General features: G+C 42.5%; 3 protein-coding genes across 3 annotated transcripts; 2 read left to right on the top strand and 1 right to left on the bottom strand.

Moving 5' to 3' along the window:
* Nucleotides 1-2,840: 2,840 nt before the first annotated feature.
* On the top strand, nt 2,841-7,011 carry gpr45 (G protein-coupled receptor 45). The gene is made up of 2 exons (XM_047600974.1): nt 2,841-3,069; nt 5,122-7,011. The coding sequence occupies exon 2, from the start codon at nt 5,211-5,213 to the stop codon at nt 6,369-6,371; it is 1,161 nt and encodes a 386-aa protein (XP_047456930.1). The 5' UTR covers nt 2,841-3,069; nt 5,122-5,210; the 3' UTR covers nt 6,372-7,011.
* A 1,969-nt stretch (nt 7,012-8,980) lies between these two features.
* c12h2orf49 (chromosome 12 C2orf49 homolog) lies at nt 8,981-11,652 on the top strand. The gene is made up of 4 exons (XM_047601510.1): nt 8,981-9,133; nt 9,329-9,486; nt 10,292-10,544; nt 10,784-11,652. Exons 1-4 carry the CDS (start codon nt 9,023-9,025, stop codon nt 10,838-10,840), a joined length of 579 nt encoding a protein of 192 aa, XP_047457466.1. The 5' UTR covers nt 8,981-9,022; the 3' UTR covers nt 10,841-11,652.
* LOC125017936 (four and a half LIM domains protein 2) lies at nt 11,630-15,860 on the bottom strand. The gene is made up of 6 exons (XM_047601509.1): nt 15,723-15,860; nt 13,602-13,776; nt 13,328-13,502; nt 12,798-12,967; nt 12,528-12,714; nt 11,630-12,439 (listed from the first exon to the last, which is right to left on the bottom strand). The coding sequence occupies exons 2-6, from the start codon at nt 13,755-13,757 to the stop codon at nt 12,288-12,290; spliced, it is 840 nt and encodes a 279-aa protein (XP_047457465.1). The 5' UTR covers nt 13,758-13,776; nt 15,723-15,860; the 3' UTR covers nt 11,630-12,287.
* Between the last annotated feature and the right edge of the window lie 1,096 nt (nt 15,861-16,956).

The raw sequence follows: 16,956 nt of genomic DNA, 5'->3' as shown, positions 1-16,956 counted from the left end.
AATTAGGTGCAACTATGACAATCAGGGAGCCTTTTATTGAGTTATTATTTATTACGGAGTGATGCACCGAGCTCATTACCATTAGGAAACATGAGGAACATGTATATCTACACGATTCCAACCGTTATTACCTACACTTTTCCTGGAGAGGATCATGGGGAGGCCATATTACAAGGCCACGGTCCACAGAAAAACAATCCCCACTCCACACACTTGCATGCACCTACAGCTAATTTAGGGTCAGATGAACCGTATAGGAAACTGGAACACCCGAAACAAAAACATGCAAACTCCGCTCTCAGATTCTCTTATTGGGAGGCACCACCATGCCACCAAATGGATGTAACGGTGGAGCGTGGTGCCACTGCTGACCGCTGCTACGTGTGACGTGTTCCCACCGGGCTGCCAAGTTCTCAGATGAAAATGGCGGCGGAATATAAGCTTCCAGGATTGCAGCGCGATCCCCTCAAAGCTCAGGAAGATAAGTCTGGAACTGTGGGGGGATAAAAAAGCCCTTTAAAGGGTTTTGTCATCACACAGCACTAGATGTCTTCACTGAATATCAATGCTGGGATCCGAAGGTGCTCGCTGATGCTGTTGCACCAACCCGAGAAAACCCCAAAGTCCCCGATCAATTCAAATTAAATTACATAAAAATGTCATTTCCTTGAAAATATATCAGTAGGTTCTACTTAAACTTGAGTTATGGGCTGTTTGCAGTTTCACGCCAAGGATGTTATTACTGCCTTACAATAATAACCACTAATATAATTGCTCATAATTGCTCTTAAAGGCTTGTTCAGCGCTATTTTACATAAAGCAATTACTACACGTTAATCCCTCCTTCAGTGCTTCGTGTCTCACAGAGCGGGAACGTAGAGCAGACCTGCACTTAACCAGCGAATCGGTTAGAAAAGTTTTAATCGACAACTATTTCAGTGCGGTTTGCACATTATCGTTCCTCACTGTTGGCTGTTAATTATTATCACAATGCAGAGATTGGTTAACCACTGAACACTGATTAACACACTGTGGGTTCCTCAGTGGATCCAGAAGCTCATACTTTCAGTCAGAGCAGAGGGTGCACAAGTAAAAAAGGCCCATTTGAGGGTGGACGTAATGTCAAAGGTGTTTGGTTTTTGTTTGCGAGTATGAAAATGTCTGACGTACCCTGTCTAAATGTCACGCAGCTGCTCAGTCAATTTTCTCTGGGTTCCCTCCTCTGATGTAGCTGCGAACGTCGTTACCTGCGTTTGCTTGTTTTTATTTTGGGTGATTGATGGGAGTACCAAAGTCTCTCAATCAGGAAGAAATTAAAGCAAACATCTGTGGAAAAACGAACAGGGAAGTGAATTCTCTCAGTGGCTGGCGTGTTGTGTGGGTGCCGCCGAACGTGACGAGCATGCATGTGCCAGACTGGTGGAGTGGAACACGTTTGATGGGCATGTTCAACACATGGGCACGATGCCAATTTAGACAAGCAAAAAAAAAAAAAAAGAAAAGAAAGAAAAGAAAAAAACCTCAGCCCGCATGCTAAGTGTGTGAATATATCTTTGTCTACTTGTGCAAATATGCCAGACAAAAATGTATTGGTTTACATTTGAATTACTTGTGGAAACTCTCTGTAGGTGCCTTTTTATACATTCTGTATCTAATCCACCAACATGCACCAAATAAAATATAAGAATTTCATGACTAAATGGAGTCAGATTTGTTTCTGGGATTATTTTTGTTGTATGTTGTATTTTGTTTTCTCAAAAAGAATAACAACTTCATTTGAATTAAAAGTCATCGCTCACTCGTAAATACCACAACACAGGACAGCAAATTCAACTGGGATTCAATGCTGCCATCTTCTGAGCGAAATAATTATTACATGTTCTTATTTAAAAAAATAAATAAAAGTCTACAGAGTATTTGGAGATGAAAAAAACAACTGTATAATAAGCAACAAACTCTATAACATGTCACAACATATATAGAACAAGAAGAATCGAAGCATGAATTAGTAAGATTTTGTCCTTTATTGGGGTTTTGGGTTGTATAATATAACATAATATACTATAATATAATATAATATAATATAATATAATATAATATAATATATAATGTGCATGCGAATATTTATATTTAACTAAATTAAACATACACTATTTTAAAATGAATACGTGCTATTATTTAGTCTTAATTTAAATAAACCTAGTTTAGTTTGTATAAATTAGACATTCATTTTATAATTATAAGACGTGTTTTATTATTTTTATTTAAATATGCATACATTATATAGTGGTTGATTAACTGATGGAGAGAATCTTAAATTAACAGATTGCTGATGTAATTAGTTTAATTGGTGGACTTAATAGTGGAAGGAACCATTCTGCATTTGGTGTAGATTAGATTATTCTGCTTCCAGTAAATTGCACAAGTTTATTCATTTGCTGCTGCAGTGATGAAGGGGAACTGTCATCTTACATACACTGATCTGCCACTACATTAACACCACCAGGATAAGTAAATGGCATTGACCATATTCTGACAACACAGTGTTCTGCTGGGAAACTTTTGGACCTGTGGGTGCTTAGACACGCAGCACCCACATAGACCAGACCAGGCACCCCCACCCCATAGCGATGACACTCCTTGATGACAGCAGCCATCCTCAGCAGGATGCAGCCTGACACATGCACACACTTGATATAAAAAAAAAATAGTTTATTTTGTGAGTGTCAAATCTGCCACTAGAAGATCTGAAACGTATTAATGTAAAAACTGATCAGCTGTTGATGTATCCTCAGAGGGATTAATGTAATAGGAGTGTCCGCCTTCTTTATTTTTGTCTTTATTTATTTATTTTTTTGCCATACTGCTCCTTTAATTCGGAGACCACCTGCTCTTGTGGCGTCAGCATCGTGCATCATCCGCAGGAGGCACGATGGCGATCGATACGGCAGCGAAATGTTCAAAGTGGGATTTTTTTTAGGAAAAGCTCAGCATGCACAGGAAGAGAGACGCGGCCACGGAGCTGACTGGCACGACGAGAGACGAGCCAAGGGCCTGGTAACCGTCAAGGTAAGCCTGGTTATGTTTGGTTAATGATTAGAAATTAATCATTAATGATTCCCTTCTTATTATTCCCGATGCTCAGAGGGAGGGGAAGAAAAAAACCCCGAAAAAACAGCAATCTGGGATTTGGGTTTTGACGCCTCCAATGTATCAAAAAAAAAAAAAAAAGCAACAGAAAAAAAGGAAAAACGTGACTTGTTTTGACTCCTTTAATGATGATGAATGAGAATGAGGTGGGTGCAGGCAGGCTGAGCGTGTGACTGACAGACAGGTGTGGAAGAGACGTGAATTCATATGGGAACGGCGGAACACGTTGTACAGACTCGATGGTGGAGCCGTGTCAAAAAAAGAAAAAGAAAAATGGATGAAAGCAATGAATTAGATGCACAGGGAAATTAGGTTACAGTGTAATCTAATGCTACAGTGTTAAATCAAAACATCAGCCTCGTTTGGAAGATCTGAAGCCTCCACATCCTTTTAAAAATCTACATGAAAACAGAGGCCGCTGAGACGGTTTTTCCAGCCTGTCTTGTTTTCATCCCAACAATTTGATTATTTAGATTTCCCCAGGCAGCATTACATCAGTGCTGAGCATCACTGAGCGGCTGAACAAAATACCTGATTTCAGTTGAAATCAGACGTGTCAACTCAACATGATTTGCAGTCATTAATGCTGAAAGGTGATTTTATTCACATAAATGCTTTAAAATGTTATTTTATTTTCTACATAGTAGGCATTATGCAGACATCATGCTATTCCTGCGCTGTGGTCGTGCTATTTATTTATTAGTTGTTGTTGGGTTTTTTTTAGCCTTATTTACAGTGCAGTTGTAGCCTACTGACTACACCAAACAATTATTAGAAATAATAAAAACATCTGAAATAACACCTTAAGACATGAATACTTTAAATGTTCCCTCAAGTGTCGTTGAAAGTATTTTAAAAATCAGTTTAGTTTCTGAAAAAAAAATAAGCCTTTGTATAGGTCATGTGATACAGTAAAAAAAACAAAACAAAAATCTATTGACACTTGTAGAAGGGATGAGAGTATGGGGCCGCTTGTTGCCATGGAACGGGTGACCGTGTTGCCGTGGCAACAGCCAGCAACACTATGCAATGGCTTATGAGGGGATTTCGTGCTAGAATGTAGTTACAGACTCTGAGGGGCTCGCCTCCTTTCACTCAACATCTCAACATAAACTGAGATAACACGACCGGAGACACGGTCCGCTCACCAGTAGCAACACAGCATTTAGGTTTTTTTTTAAGGATGTTTTGACACAAAGATGGGAGCAAACTAAAAATGTTTTCACTGATGTTCTCCTCTGCTCCACGTCAGAGCGGTGCCTGCTGGTTTCGCTGAGGCACCGTGATGACTTACTGGGACACTCGAGCAGAACAGAGTCACCGTTATCAGTAACACCTACTACAATGATAAACCGAGCTGCTGTTAAAACGCCCTGAGAGATAAAATGCTAGAACTCCACAGGACATCAGACGCGGAGCATCGTTCCTGTTATCACGGGTCCTCAGCTGCGGGATCCTTGTTCACTTCAGAGGACTGCATCTGAATTCCACAACGTTCCCCGTGGCACTGTTAATACTCAAACGCGTAGCGGCGCATCAGGAAGTAAAACCATAAGAATAAACCAGACTAGACTAGACCCTGGGTGTAAATGTGTGTATTTCTATTCATGTGTGAAACATTACAGCTCGACTGTTAATCATCAACCTGAGCGAGGCCAGTGAGCAACACGTCTCTGTCCTGTGTGTGTGTTGTACGTTCTGTGGCTTATATAACTCCTTCAGCATCATGTGGACGTCAGGCCTCCGGTCACCGTTTCATATTTACAATTATCCCTGACTAATAGATGAGCAAGCAGATGAACTCTTCTGGATATCCCCCGAGATGCTCTTCAGCTCTTTCTGTGATTACGTTTACAGCTTTTTAGAGACAGACTTTGCACTTCATTGTGATGCACTGTGTGTTCAAGTCATCATCCGCTGGAATTATTGTTGCTTCTTGTGAACCTGTGTGTTGATGTTTTCTGTTCTCAGGTATTGCCATGGAACGCCATCCACTGGAGTACGTCTCAGCCGTGATGAATCATGTTCTCCTGGGCTGACATCCTTTGACAGTAGCTGCCATGGCTTTTTGCAACGAAAGCCTGTTGGAGGAGTGCGACCTCATGGAGCCGAACAACATGGAGGAACCGTCGGAAAGCCTCCCGTCGGAGGCCGCAACTCCTCTCATATCAGTCACTCTACGCGTGACCCTGGCAGCCATAATGATCTTTATGATCACTATCGGTTTTCTCGGCAACGCCATCGTGTGTCTGATTGTTTACCAGAAGCCTGCCATGCGTTCCGCAATCAATCTCCTCCTCGCCACGCTGGCTTTCTCTGACATTATGCTGTCTCTGCTCTGCATGCCCTTCACCGCCGTCACCGTGGCCACGGCCGACTGGAGCTTCGGGAGCGGGTTCTGCCGGGCCTCCATCATGCTCTACTGGCTGTTTGTCCTGGAGGGCGTGTCCATCCTCCTCATAATCAGCGTGGACCGCTTCCTCATCATCGTGCAGCGGCAGGACAAGCTGACCCCGCACAGAGCTAAGCTTCTGATCGCGGGCTCGTGGGTGCTGAGCCTGTGCGTGTCCCTGCCGTCTGTAGTCGGGTGGAGGACGGGCGCCGCCGGCATTGGGGGCGCGTGGGCACCGCAGTGCGTCCTGGGATACAGCGAGTCCCTGGCAGATCGCGGATACACGGTGCTGCTGGCCGTGGCCGTGTTCTTCGTGCCCTTCGCCGTCATGCTGTACTCATACATGTGCATCCTGAACACGGTGCGCCGCAACACCCTGCGCATCCACAACCACACCAGCGAGCACTCCTGCCTGCCGGCCCTCAACCAAGTTAGCAAAATGAGACTCACCGGTCTGCAGCGGCCACCCCAGATCAAGGTGGACATGAGCTTCAAAACCAGGGCCTTCACCACCATCCTCATCCTCTTCGTGGGCTTCTCCGTGTGCTGGCTGCCGCACACGGTGGTCAGCCTGCTGGCCGTGTTCAGCCGACAGTTCTACTACAGCTCCGTCTTCTACCCGATAAGCATAGGCGCCCTGTGGCTCAGCTACCTGAAGACGGTCTTCAACCCGGTCATCTACTGCTGGAGGATCAGGAAATTCAGGGAGGCCTGTCAGGAGTTCATTCCCAAAAGCTGCAGACTGTGTCCCAGGGTGCCAGGCAGGAGCCACAGGAGAGTGAGACCCAGCAACATTTACGTGTGCAGCGAGACACAGTCGGCTGTGTGACAAGGCTGAGCTACTGTTGACTCTCACCAAGTTAATAATTGTTGTCAATAAGCGTTCGGATGCTACACTTTAAAGTGCGTCTTCTTGACAGTGTACTAGCACCACAAGGATGACTGTTCAATGACAGAAAGGACTTCATGGGAAACGCCATTATTATTTCTGCTTTTTCCACAAATAAATACCATTCCTGTGAGTCTCGGACTTATATTCATGATCACCACAGCATAGCAGCCACTGCCTACACTGTCAGTCCACTTCTGTGTTTAATATATTGTCCCTGAAGTGTTATCCTGTCGTTTCAGACTCAATCTTCAGTGTAAAAACTACTAACTTCTAGTGGTGGTGGTGATTATTTTTTGTCAGTTTTGTGGTGAGTTCCTCGGGGGAAACGAGCGTGCAGTATTATCGTCCGGTGATGTTTCTAAGAAGAAAGTCCGACAGCTTTAGAGGAAAAAAAAAAACAACACAAAAAAAAAACACGTTTAATGAAACTTGTGTACAAACCTTTTGTCATTTTTTTTTTCCTCCATGCGTGTGTCAACAAAGACGTGGTTCAGTTACTGAGGTGTGAATGTTTACTTGAATGCATTATGATTTTCTGAATGATGAAACCGGGTAAATAAATACGGCTTTGAAATGAGGTCGCATTGACAGAGTGCTTGGATGAAAAACTCTATGTACATAAAGCTCCGAAGGTAGATAATGGAAATAGGCCAATGAGTTGCTGGGATACTAGATGTCTATTCAAAGTGGAGGAATATATACTGTGTGTACTATATTGAAGAAAACACACGGAGCAGATGGAAACTTGGGGGAGGTTGGGAAATTGGATTAGAAAAATGAAGCCCTTCACAGAACCTGAAACATCTAGCGGCAGAATTTTGCAAGAGAAAACTGTTCTCTGTACGCATAGATGGTTAGGTTCAGGGTCACCTAAGTTGGACTTAACTACACGCTTCAGAAGTAGAGAGGTCACCTGCCTCCTGACCCCACACAGAGAGCTGGCGCCTCAGGAGAAGAGCCTGATAGTCGAGGACTCTTAATAGTGAAGCGTTGTGGGGGTGAAATGAGGTCTTTAAGATAAGGTTGAGCTCGGCCATTGAGGGTTTTGTCTGCGAGGAAGTGGATTTACAATAAAATAAATTATAATAAATATGATATATTCATTATAAATAATACGTTTTTACAGGGAGACAATGAGGAGGAGCAGAAATTGGAAAAGTATGATATCTCGCTAATTCCAGTGAATCCACTCACTGCAGGGGTTTTAAGAGAATTATTTAGACGAGAAAGGAAATGCAGCGGTTCAGCCTGGAAATAACAAATGCATGAATTAGTTTTAAGAGTCACTTTGAGGCGGCTGTATAAATACGTGTTTACTGTGAACCTGTGGAAACCAAACAGAAGTTGTGTGCAGCACAAAACAGGACGATGGTGCTGGTCGTGGCAAACGAATTCACTTATATCATCCACTGAATTCAATGTCATGGAAAGATGATAATGAAAAATGTCATTAAGTGCTGATGAGAAGAAGCATAATAGGCTGGTAATGTAGTTTTAATACTGAAAGCATAATGAATGCTGTTGAAAACATGACGCACATCATAACCACAGAATTCTGAATAATCCTGTCAGCTCTGATGGATACACCAGCAGCTTAAAATGTTTTAAATTGTTCACTGATCTTCGGCTATGACTTGAAACTGAAGGAAGAAGAACTGAAAAATAATTTATTACATTTAATACAATCCAATGTAATTTTAATGTAAGACTTAGACTTAGGTAGACTTTAATGATCCACAAGGGAAATTCTTTGAAAAATAAAGTACAAAAAAGACTTGACTGTCCTAAATACTGTCAGTATAAAAAGGGCAAATATGTTTTTAATTGTTGTAGTTTAATTGCACTAACAATGTCACAATTATCCTCTTACTACAACACATGCAACCAGTTTGTGAACTTGTGCGATTATTGATTTGAAAAAAACAAACAAACAAAAAAACATACGTATGAGAACCCGGAATCTTAGCATATCTTAAATCCCAAGCTGTTGTGAACATAGCTTGTGCACTGTAGCTTCTGAAATAATTGCTAAAATGGTGTGTTTGTAAATTGGCAGCAGATCAGAAGTCTGCAGTCTGACATCCTAATATTTCTGATAACAAAGTATCTGTGTGGTGGGCAGCAATCCCTACAGAAGAGTATTAATGCCACCCATGAGAAAGAAACAAACAAATAATAATAAATAAAGAGATTAGGTAGATTTTTGTCATCATGCACTTTGAGAGAAAAGTTGAAAAAAGTTGACATACAAACCGGAAACAATATAAATGAAAAAATAATCACAATACAATTTACATTCTTTTTTATTATTAATTTTTATTAAGCCCTAATACTCTTCTCTGTGGTTTGGAGGTCCACTTTGATCTGAACATTTCGACCTGTTTGTCGAAGTGCATGATGGAAAAACAGAAATACATCAAATTGTTTCTCATGGGTGGCCCTAATACTCTTTCGTAGCACTCCTTTATTTATTTTTTATTTTATTTTATTTTTTCCCCCACAAATTTCACAAGTCCAGCAGGAGGCAATAGTGTGAGATCAGCGTCACTGCTGTGAAACACCAACGAAGAAGAAAGGCAGCGATAAACATGGCGGCTTCCACGGAAGAAAATGGGAAGGCTGTTTGTAATTCGGACGTGGATCACTTACTGCACCCTGAGCTACTGTCTCTAGACTTCATGCGGCTAATATTAAGTGAGGTGAGTCGGCGTTTAAAGAGAAACGTAGGACGTGTCATTTAACGTGGAAATAAATTAAGAATACAGAAATGTTAGCATGAAAGCTAACAACCAGGATAGACCCATACATATCTTTTTATGACAACACTAGATAATGATTCGTGTTTCACATGTTGAGGTGAGCTAACTGTGTTTTTTCCCCCCCTTCTGAATCAGAAAAATGTGTGTACCAGAGACTGTGGCAGTAGAGACCTGCTCACAGAGCTGTACCTCCGGCATGTCATCCCTCTGCCGCAGAGGACTTTACCAAACAACCGCTGGGGACGGAGGATGGAGAAGAGCCGAGACAGGAGACAGACGGCGGCTGGTTGCAGGTCAGACACCGATCTGTACACACTGCAAGCTTTCAGGATGTTTGTGGTTTCGTGTGCAACTAATTACTCCTAATGTAAACTCCCTGTGACATCATAGGGTGTAATAGAGCCTTGTGGGTTGTAAAGAAGATATATTTTTTCTGGGGATTTTGATGCAGGACAAAGGACTTAAATAATTTGATTCTGCCAGCAAAACCCTCTTTGTTTCCATCTGTTTATCACAGATTTAAAATGAGCTTTTACAGTTATTAGGATGCACTGCGACTTCAGTACAGCCACACATCTGTCTGTTTTACAACAAACATCAGCGACTGCCTTTACTTGACTAGTTAAATTAGTTGTTAAATTAGTTTTTTAGTTAAATTAGTGTCTGTAATTAAGTCTAATGGGGTGGATCAGTTCATCTAGTGCTGATCCAGTTATTTCAACTTAGCCTATATCACAAACATGTGTTTGTGGGACAAGTACAAACGTTTTACTGTAAAATGTCATGATGCTCAGAAATACTGTGGCATTAAAGCCTGGCTTGGTGAATGTGTCACACCTTGGTAATACTGTGCACACTAGATGGAGATAGAGATAGAGATACATGTCAAAGTGGCCAGTCCTTCAGACAACGGGTCCAGAAAGAACAATACATATGAAGTTGATGACCCGCTCCAACAACAAATGCCTCAAGTCACAAAAAAAAGAAAAACACTTCACCAGCACAGAGCAACATTTCTTGTGCTACAAATATAAAGTCAAGATGAATTCATTTCACTGGAACGAGAGCGGATGAATATTATTATTCGGTAATTTCCAGCTCCAGTAATGACCAGAACAGGAAAAGGCCTCTGATCGTCTTTGATGGGAGTTCCTCTCGGTCTGGGCCACTGAAAGTGAAGAAACCAGAGGGAACCACTGCGTCAACAGGAATCACAGACAGGTTAAAACCCCCGCCAGCTGCAAATCTGTCCAACCCCATCCGCAAGCTGTCAGGCAACACATCTTCCTCAGCGTCATCCGCTCATCGCAGCACTGACGCAGCAAACCTCAAACGGGAAGCAAACTCCTCGGTAGGAACTTTATTGCACCAGATTTTTGAAGATGATCTTGTATGTTTGACGCAACCCCTTAATGGGAGATGTAGTTCTTTGACGTGTGATATATTAAAAAGTAAATTAAAATAATATTGTTTAGTATTCATAAAAGAAGAATTTGGTAACATAGTACATTGAAACACCAATTAAACTGTCTAAAAATCAATATTGCATTGCTGTATTGATTATACCTGTAGTTTCATCTTTCTCTTCAGAATGCGCTGGAGTCTCCAGAAGTGAAGAAAAAGATCCAGCATGTGACATGGCCCTGACCTCTGACCCCCGTTGATGCGGCCCTGACAGGAGCTCAGGCTGTGGTGGACAGATCACTCCCCTCCCTGACTCCGACCTCTCGGCGCCCCCTTCCTTGGCTGTCCCTTATAGCTGTGTCTCAAAGCGTCTCGCCGCTCTCGTTGAGTTTAAAGGGATGACACGACGGCGTGATGCTGAGGCAGCTTTCGAAGTCGTGAGCTTCCTCGTTGCTTTCCACAACCTCAAGTGCCCTTACCATCAACGATCATCATCAACGCACATCAGATCCCACACATCGAAATGTCTGTTTTTGTGTATGGATTTAGGTGAACGGGCTTCAGGTACTGGATGACTTGGTGAGTTTCTTGACTTGTGAGACGGTTCTTATCCAGTGATGTGAAAGAAAACAAACCGCAAATTAAACTGTAACTTTTTCGATTTTGTTCGCTGAACCTTTTGAAGTCAAAGTAGGCGTCCTTTGATAATTAATATTCATCAGTTTTGTTATCCATTACACTGAGATCTGTTTTTTTTTTCAGTGCTGTTTCACAAAATTGTTCAGGGTTTTTAAATACACGTGTGATGTAATATTGTACATACCTTACATACACTGATCAGGCATAACATTATGACTTTTCCCTTAATCATTATTATTATTATTGAAATGAGGACAAAGAACAAAGGATGCTGTCTTTTTAACGTATATTTATTGCAGTGGATAAAGTGACTTTGAGGTTATTGATGTAAACAGACTTCACAAATGCACAGGAGCAAGCATTTTGAAATGATATGTTTTTGTTTTTTTTTTAAAATAAATCCATAATATAAGGAATCACATTTTCTGTTTTAATTACAGTGAAAATCTCTACAGCTCTGTGGCCTAAGTTTCTTATGCCACCAGATCCTACTCAGCGGTCATGTTTCTATTGCATTTGCATGTGATTTTTGATCATACTCATATCAACAGAAAAGAAAAAAATGGACCCGACCTGTTTTGTTTTTGCTCTAGCATTTCTTAAATTTATTTGATTTCATGCACAACTCTATAATTACAATTTATAACAATAAAGATGCACTTTTCATATTTATGTGGTTACTTGCAGAACTCTCTCACAAACTTGTCCAGCCCATGCACAAAGCAGCATTATCACACTTTGAAGCTGATGGTGTGCATTGATATTGCGGATTTGTTTCAGAATGCATCATACGTTATATACCTGCAAACATTTCATACTTTACATTCATGCTAACATAGATTTTTTTTTTAATTGCTATTCACTTTTTTTCTCTCAAATGGTGAGCATTTAGTCTGAATAAAGTTTCCAAATTAAAATAACACTGTTAGTTAGTAGTATGTATTTCATAGCGTACAACAGTGTACGTTCATAACAACGCTAGGTAGCAAAGATGCTACGCTAGTATTTGGCAGTCGTCCAGTCAGATGCATCTGTCAGCCTACGGGACAGATCAGATGTCCTTGCCACACTCCGGACACAGGATATCGTCACGTTCAGTGAGGAAGCCACGCCCAACCAGGGACACGGAGCACTTCTTGCAGTTGAAGCAGTCATTGTGCCACTGGCGCTCCTCGAAGGAAATGTACTTACTTCCCCCAAGACCTGAGAATAATAAAAAAAATAATAATAATTATAACCGAGAACCTCATTATAATCAATAATTTCTAAATTCAGGAAGACCTATAATTACCACTAATTGGGGTGGTGCAGGAGGCGCACTTCTTAGCATAAAGGTTGCAGAAGCAGTTGAGGCAGTAGGCAAAGTCATCTCTAGAGGTGAACCTCTGGCCAGACAGCTGCTGCTTGCAGCTAGTGCACAGGAAGCAGTCCTTGTGCCAGGGCTGGTCATGGTAGGTCACGCCGCCAGTGGTGATGGGCTAGTGAGAGGGAACAGTGATTGTAAACCCCTTTTCTGAACACGCATATTGGAGAAAAATGGTGCAAACAACTGGGTGTTTACCTTCTTGCACTGCACACACTGCATGGCAAACTGCTTCTCATAGCAGGGCACGCAGAAGTTATGGTTATCCTTAGGGATGAAGCTCTTGGTGCCGATGGGCTGCTGGCATCTCTGGCAGGTAAAGCAGGTCTCGTGCCAGCTGTTCCCCTTGTGCTCCATCTTCCTGGAGCCTTCAGAAATGGATGGTAGAGAAATATTTAATAGGCACACGTGTACTTTCAGTTATGTGTCACATCATATGCTGTACTAAGAGATTCTTCATAAGATGCAAGTTATTTTAGTAGTCAATAGTTTCTCAAAGGCACAAAACTCACTTGACCATGGAATAGTATCAAAAGACTTAATAGTTGTCCGGGCATGTGCTTTATTAACCTGCTACACATATTGAGGGATGCTGAATCGGCGCAAGCCCAAAGAATAACAATGAATGGTATTCTTTTCTTTTCCATTTGCACGCCATATGACATTTTGCACAGACTTTAGTATATTTATTCCATCTTCCAAATTCAAAGATTCTCTTTTCCCCTCACCTGGCATGATGGTCTTCTTGCACTCATGACACTTGGAGGAATACTCATTTGAGTAGCACTCGGTGCAGAGGAGCTGTTCATCCTTGGTGGAGAAGGGCTTGTCCACCAGGGAGCGCTTGCACTGGAAGCACTTGAAACAGTCCTCGTGCCAGTGGCGGTCCTTATAGGACAGATCCTAGAGGGGGGGACATCAGTTGCACATTTAGAGCGAGGCTGACTCGTTTATTTTGATCAGAAACACTTTTTATCTAGATATTCCTCTGACATCTCTTACCCTGGTGTTGCAGCCGATGGGCTTCTTGCAGTCCTCACAGGTGTTGGAGTACAGGCTCTCGTAGCATTTCACACAGTAGGGATTCTCCTCCCTCAGGACGTACTTCTTCCCAAACAGGGACTCCTTGCAGTAGTGGCAGTCGTAGCGGTCGGTCATTTTGCCCGGGTTTGTTCACCTGAGAGAGAGAGGCACGAGACACAGCAAAAAAAAAAAAAAAAAATAAATATTTTAAGCATGTTCATGTGAGTCTCATCTGCTTTGCCGGGAAAATCACCAGAGAGACGTTTCTTCAGTTCCACTCAGTCATGTTTTCTAGTGTTGCTAAAGATCCTTCAAGGTTTTTCCATGTTTTTGTTTGTTTGTTTTTTTAAATCTTAGTCTCCCATCTCCCAGCAGCCCTTCGTTTTGATCCGGGTGCCAGGACCAGAAGGTGACAGATGAGGTGGATATAAATAGCTCCTATCAGTCCTGCTTAGAGACAGTCAACTTTTGCCCCGCTGCATACCAACGCTCACTACGCCACTGTCCTCTGACCCATCCATCACCTCACCTCCAGCTGTCGGCACCAGATCACAGTATCCCTTGTCATTGTGTGTGTGTGTGTGTGTGTGTGTCGCTGCATGAGTGGTCTTCAACGACACTTGTAATAATGATGTTATCCCGCCTGTGCCGAAATACTCTCCCTCCGCTGACCAGGTTTTCGATTCCTTTGCACACTGATTTTTCATGTGCATTGTTTCTTCAGCAAAGCTTTCACCGTATAAGGAGGTTGAAGGGGGGAGAAAAATGGCCAAAAAGCGGAAATTCCCTTCATTCTTTTCTTAATTTCATGCTTTTCTGTTATTAATTGGGCTGCTCTCTGTTGTAATCCACCTTCCCCTTGATCTATTTGTGGTCCAAGATGAGATCTGAGAGTGATTTGTAGCGGCGAGTATCTTTCATCTGGCTGCAGTTGAGACGTTTAATCTGCGCCGGCCTTTCTGCTCCGAGCTTTCTCAACCCCTCCCACATTCCCTCATTGTCTATTGCTCCCGCCATGACTCACCTAGCTTATATAAGGATTTATCTGACTCCTAAAAATAAGAAAAGGATAATCTGAACCGCCACAAATAAAACCTCCAGCTTTTCAGAAACGCCGTGCAGCTGTTTCCCAGCTCCTGGTGTCTCTTTGATGGTACCCATCTGGGAGTCAAACTGAGCTGGACAGTTTGCGGATGTCAGACAGTTCCAGCAAGACTTCAAGGCTGTCTCTTTGAAGGTACTGCCTATGCAATAATGTTGTCACACACAAAAGAAAAATCTGTCCAAGTCTGTCATTAAAAAAATTTATTTAAATTCACTGTTCTAGTTGTTGTGCAGAGGGTTTAGTCATTGCATGAAACTACTATTTGCAGCTTTTTGTTCTTGTTTCCAGATGTTTAAAAGTTTTTTTAAAACAGTTTCACCACTATTTCAAGAAGTGGAAGCTATAAAGCAGTCCTTTCTCCAAGAACAGTTTGTTTATAGCAATTTTCTGCTTTCTTTGAGCAACACTTCTGGAGGAATGTCTCCTCAAAGTTTAACTATGAACGACAACCCCCTCACACAGGCCGAGTAAATAGATAATGGAATAAAATACTAAATCAAATTGAAAGTGTCCTGGATAAATCCTAAATTACAGTTCACACATTAAGTAAACTCAGTGCAAAACGTAACTGTCTCTACCAACCGTAAAATTAGAAGCTAATTCATTTTTGAAAAGAAAGTCCTTTTTTTTGTGCAAAAGTGAAGTTGAGACAGAAGGAAGGGAGGAAGGAAGGGAGGAAGGAAGGAAGTGAGGAAGGGATGAAAGGTGGAAATGAACTCTTATTAAGAGGGGTCGACAGATGTGCAGATGTTTTTGGAAAGAAACAGGTGATACAGTTATTTGCTAAAAGGCGGAAAGAGGTGGAAGGAGGTAGTTAAATAGTGAGGACACTGTGCAGGTGGAAAGAGGGAGAACACGAGCAGGTGGGTGGGGAGGCAGAGCATCAGTGAGCATGGAAGACTGGTGGATGAAGACCAGCGAAGAGGATGAATGGGAGGAAGGATGGACGGATGAAGGCATGGAGAGTGGAGCAGCTAAGTGGAGCTGGTTCTTACCTTCCTATCTGAGGAGTGTGTGTCTGTGCTGAGTCTGGTGCAGACTGAGAGGGGAGGCTCCGCGCGAGCTGTACTTACTCCTGATTGCATTACTCCACCCATCAAGGGCTAATTGAAAATAGGGGAGGGCTGACGGAGAGGGTGGCAGGGGCGAAAAGGGGGCAGGGATTCTTTTTTGAGATGATCTATAAATACAGCGGCACCTCACAGAGATAACCCTGAGGCCCACTTTCTCTAGCTCATTCAGTCACCGGCACGACCGTGTGGCCTTTTAAGGTCAGTCAGTTGCTGTTCACTCGCTCACATACTCACTGACTGACTCAGTTGTTTGCTCGCTGAAATATTTCTTTCTCAAGATTCTTCTCATATCAGCCTTATCGTATCATTCCTCCCTATCCAGCTTCCTGGAGAGAAGCCTTCCTGCTTCTCTGCCGTTGCTTTCTTTGCATGAGAGACCCCTTATCTTTACCAAACAACACTCCACACAAACACACACATGCGCGCTGTTACATAATCATACAATATACTATGGCCTTTTATATATGATGGAAAGGATGCCAGGGGTCAAATGTCAAAGATTCGTCGCTACTCGGATGTCTCATCTCTCCCTGCCTCCCCACATTTCTCCTCTCAGGGGGACAACACAGTCAGTCCCAAACTTCCAATGTGATGGATACAGTATCCAGGCCTGCTAATGACAGACACCCGCATGGTTTCCAAGAAAATTTTAGCACTATTTTCTGCGCTCTCATGCTCTCTTGTTCACACTGCGGGCCCCCCCCTCATGCCCCTACATCACCCCTCAGGCTATTCCTGACTCTTTCTTTCCTCATTCTAACTCCATCTATCTTTGAAGCAGGTTTTCCCGACCTGGTGGTCCCTGGACACTCTCCAGTGGGAAAATACGTCAGCAGCGCTTTGCTAAGGTTCAAGTGCTCTATTTGTAGCACGCCATGAGGAGCTCAAAGTGTTAATTCAGTCCGTGTGTGTTGTTTCTATGCTGTTACGCGCACTGATGTTTATCGGAATAAAATGTGCTCAGAGTTGGTCCATCTGCCCGACGCTTCCACATGGAAATATATCAAAAACTACCGAAATAGATTGCTGTGAAATTTTGAAAAAGGCTATCAGGATAAGCTGCAGGGGCCTTTGTGATCCCATGACTTTTAATCTAGCGCGAGCATTAGGTTGACATTTGTGGTTTCGATTGACATATCCCAGCAACTGTTTGAGG

Source organism: Mugil cephalus, chromosome 12, assembly GCF_022458985.1.
Source record: "Mugil cephalus isolate CIBA_MC_2020 chromosome 12, CIBA_Mcephalus_1.1, whole genome shotgun sequence".
Lineage (NCBI taxonomy): Eukaryota > Metazoa > Chordata > Actinopteri > Mugiliformes > Mugilidae > Mugil > Mugil cephalus.
Note: the sequence above shows the minus strand (reverse complement) of the source record. Positions and strands in the feature narration are given on the sequence as shown.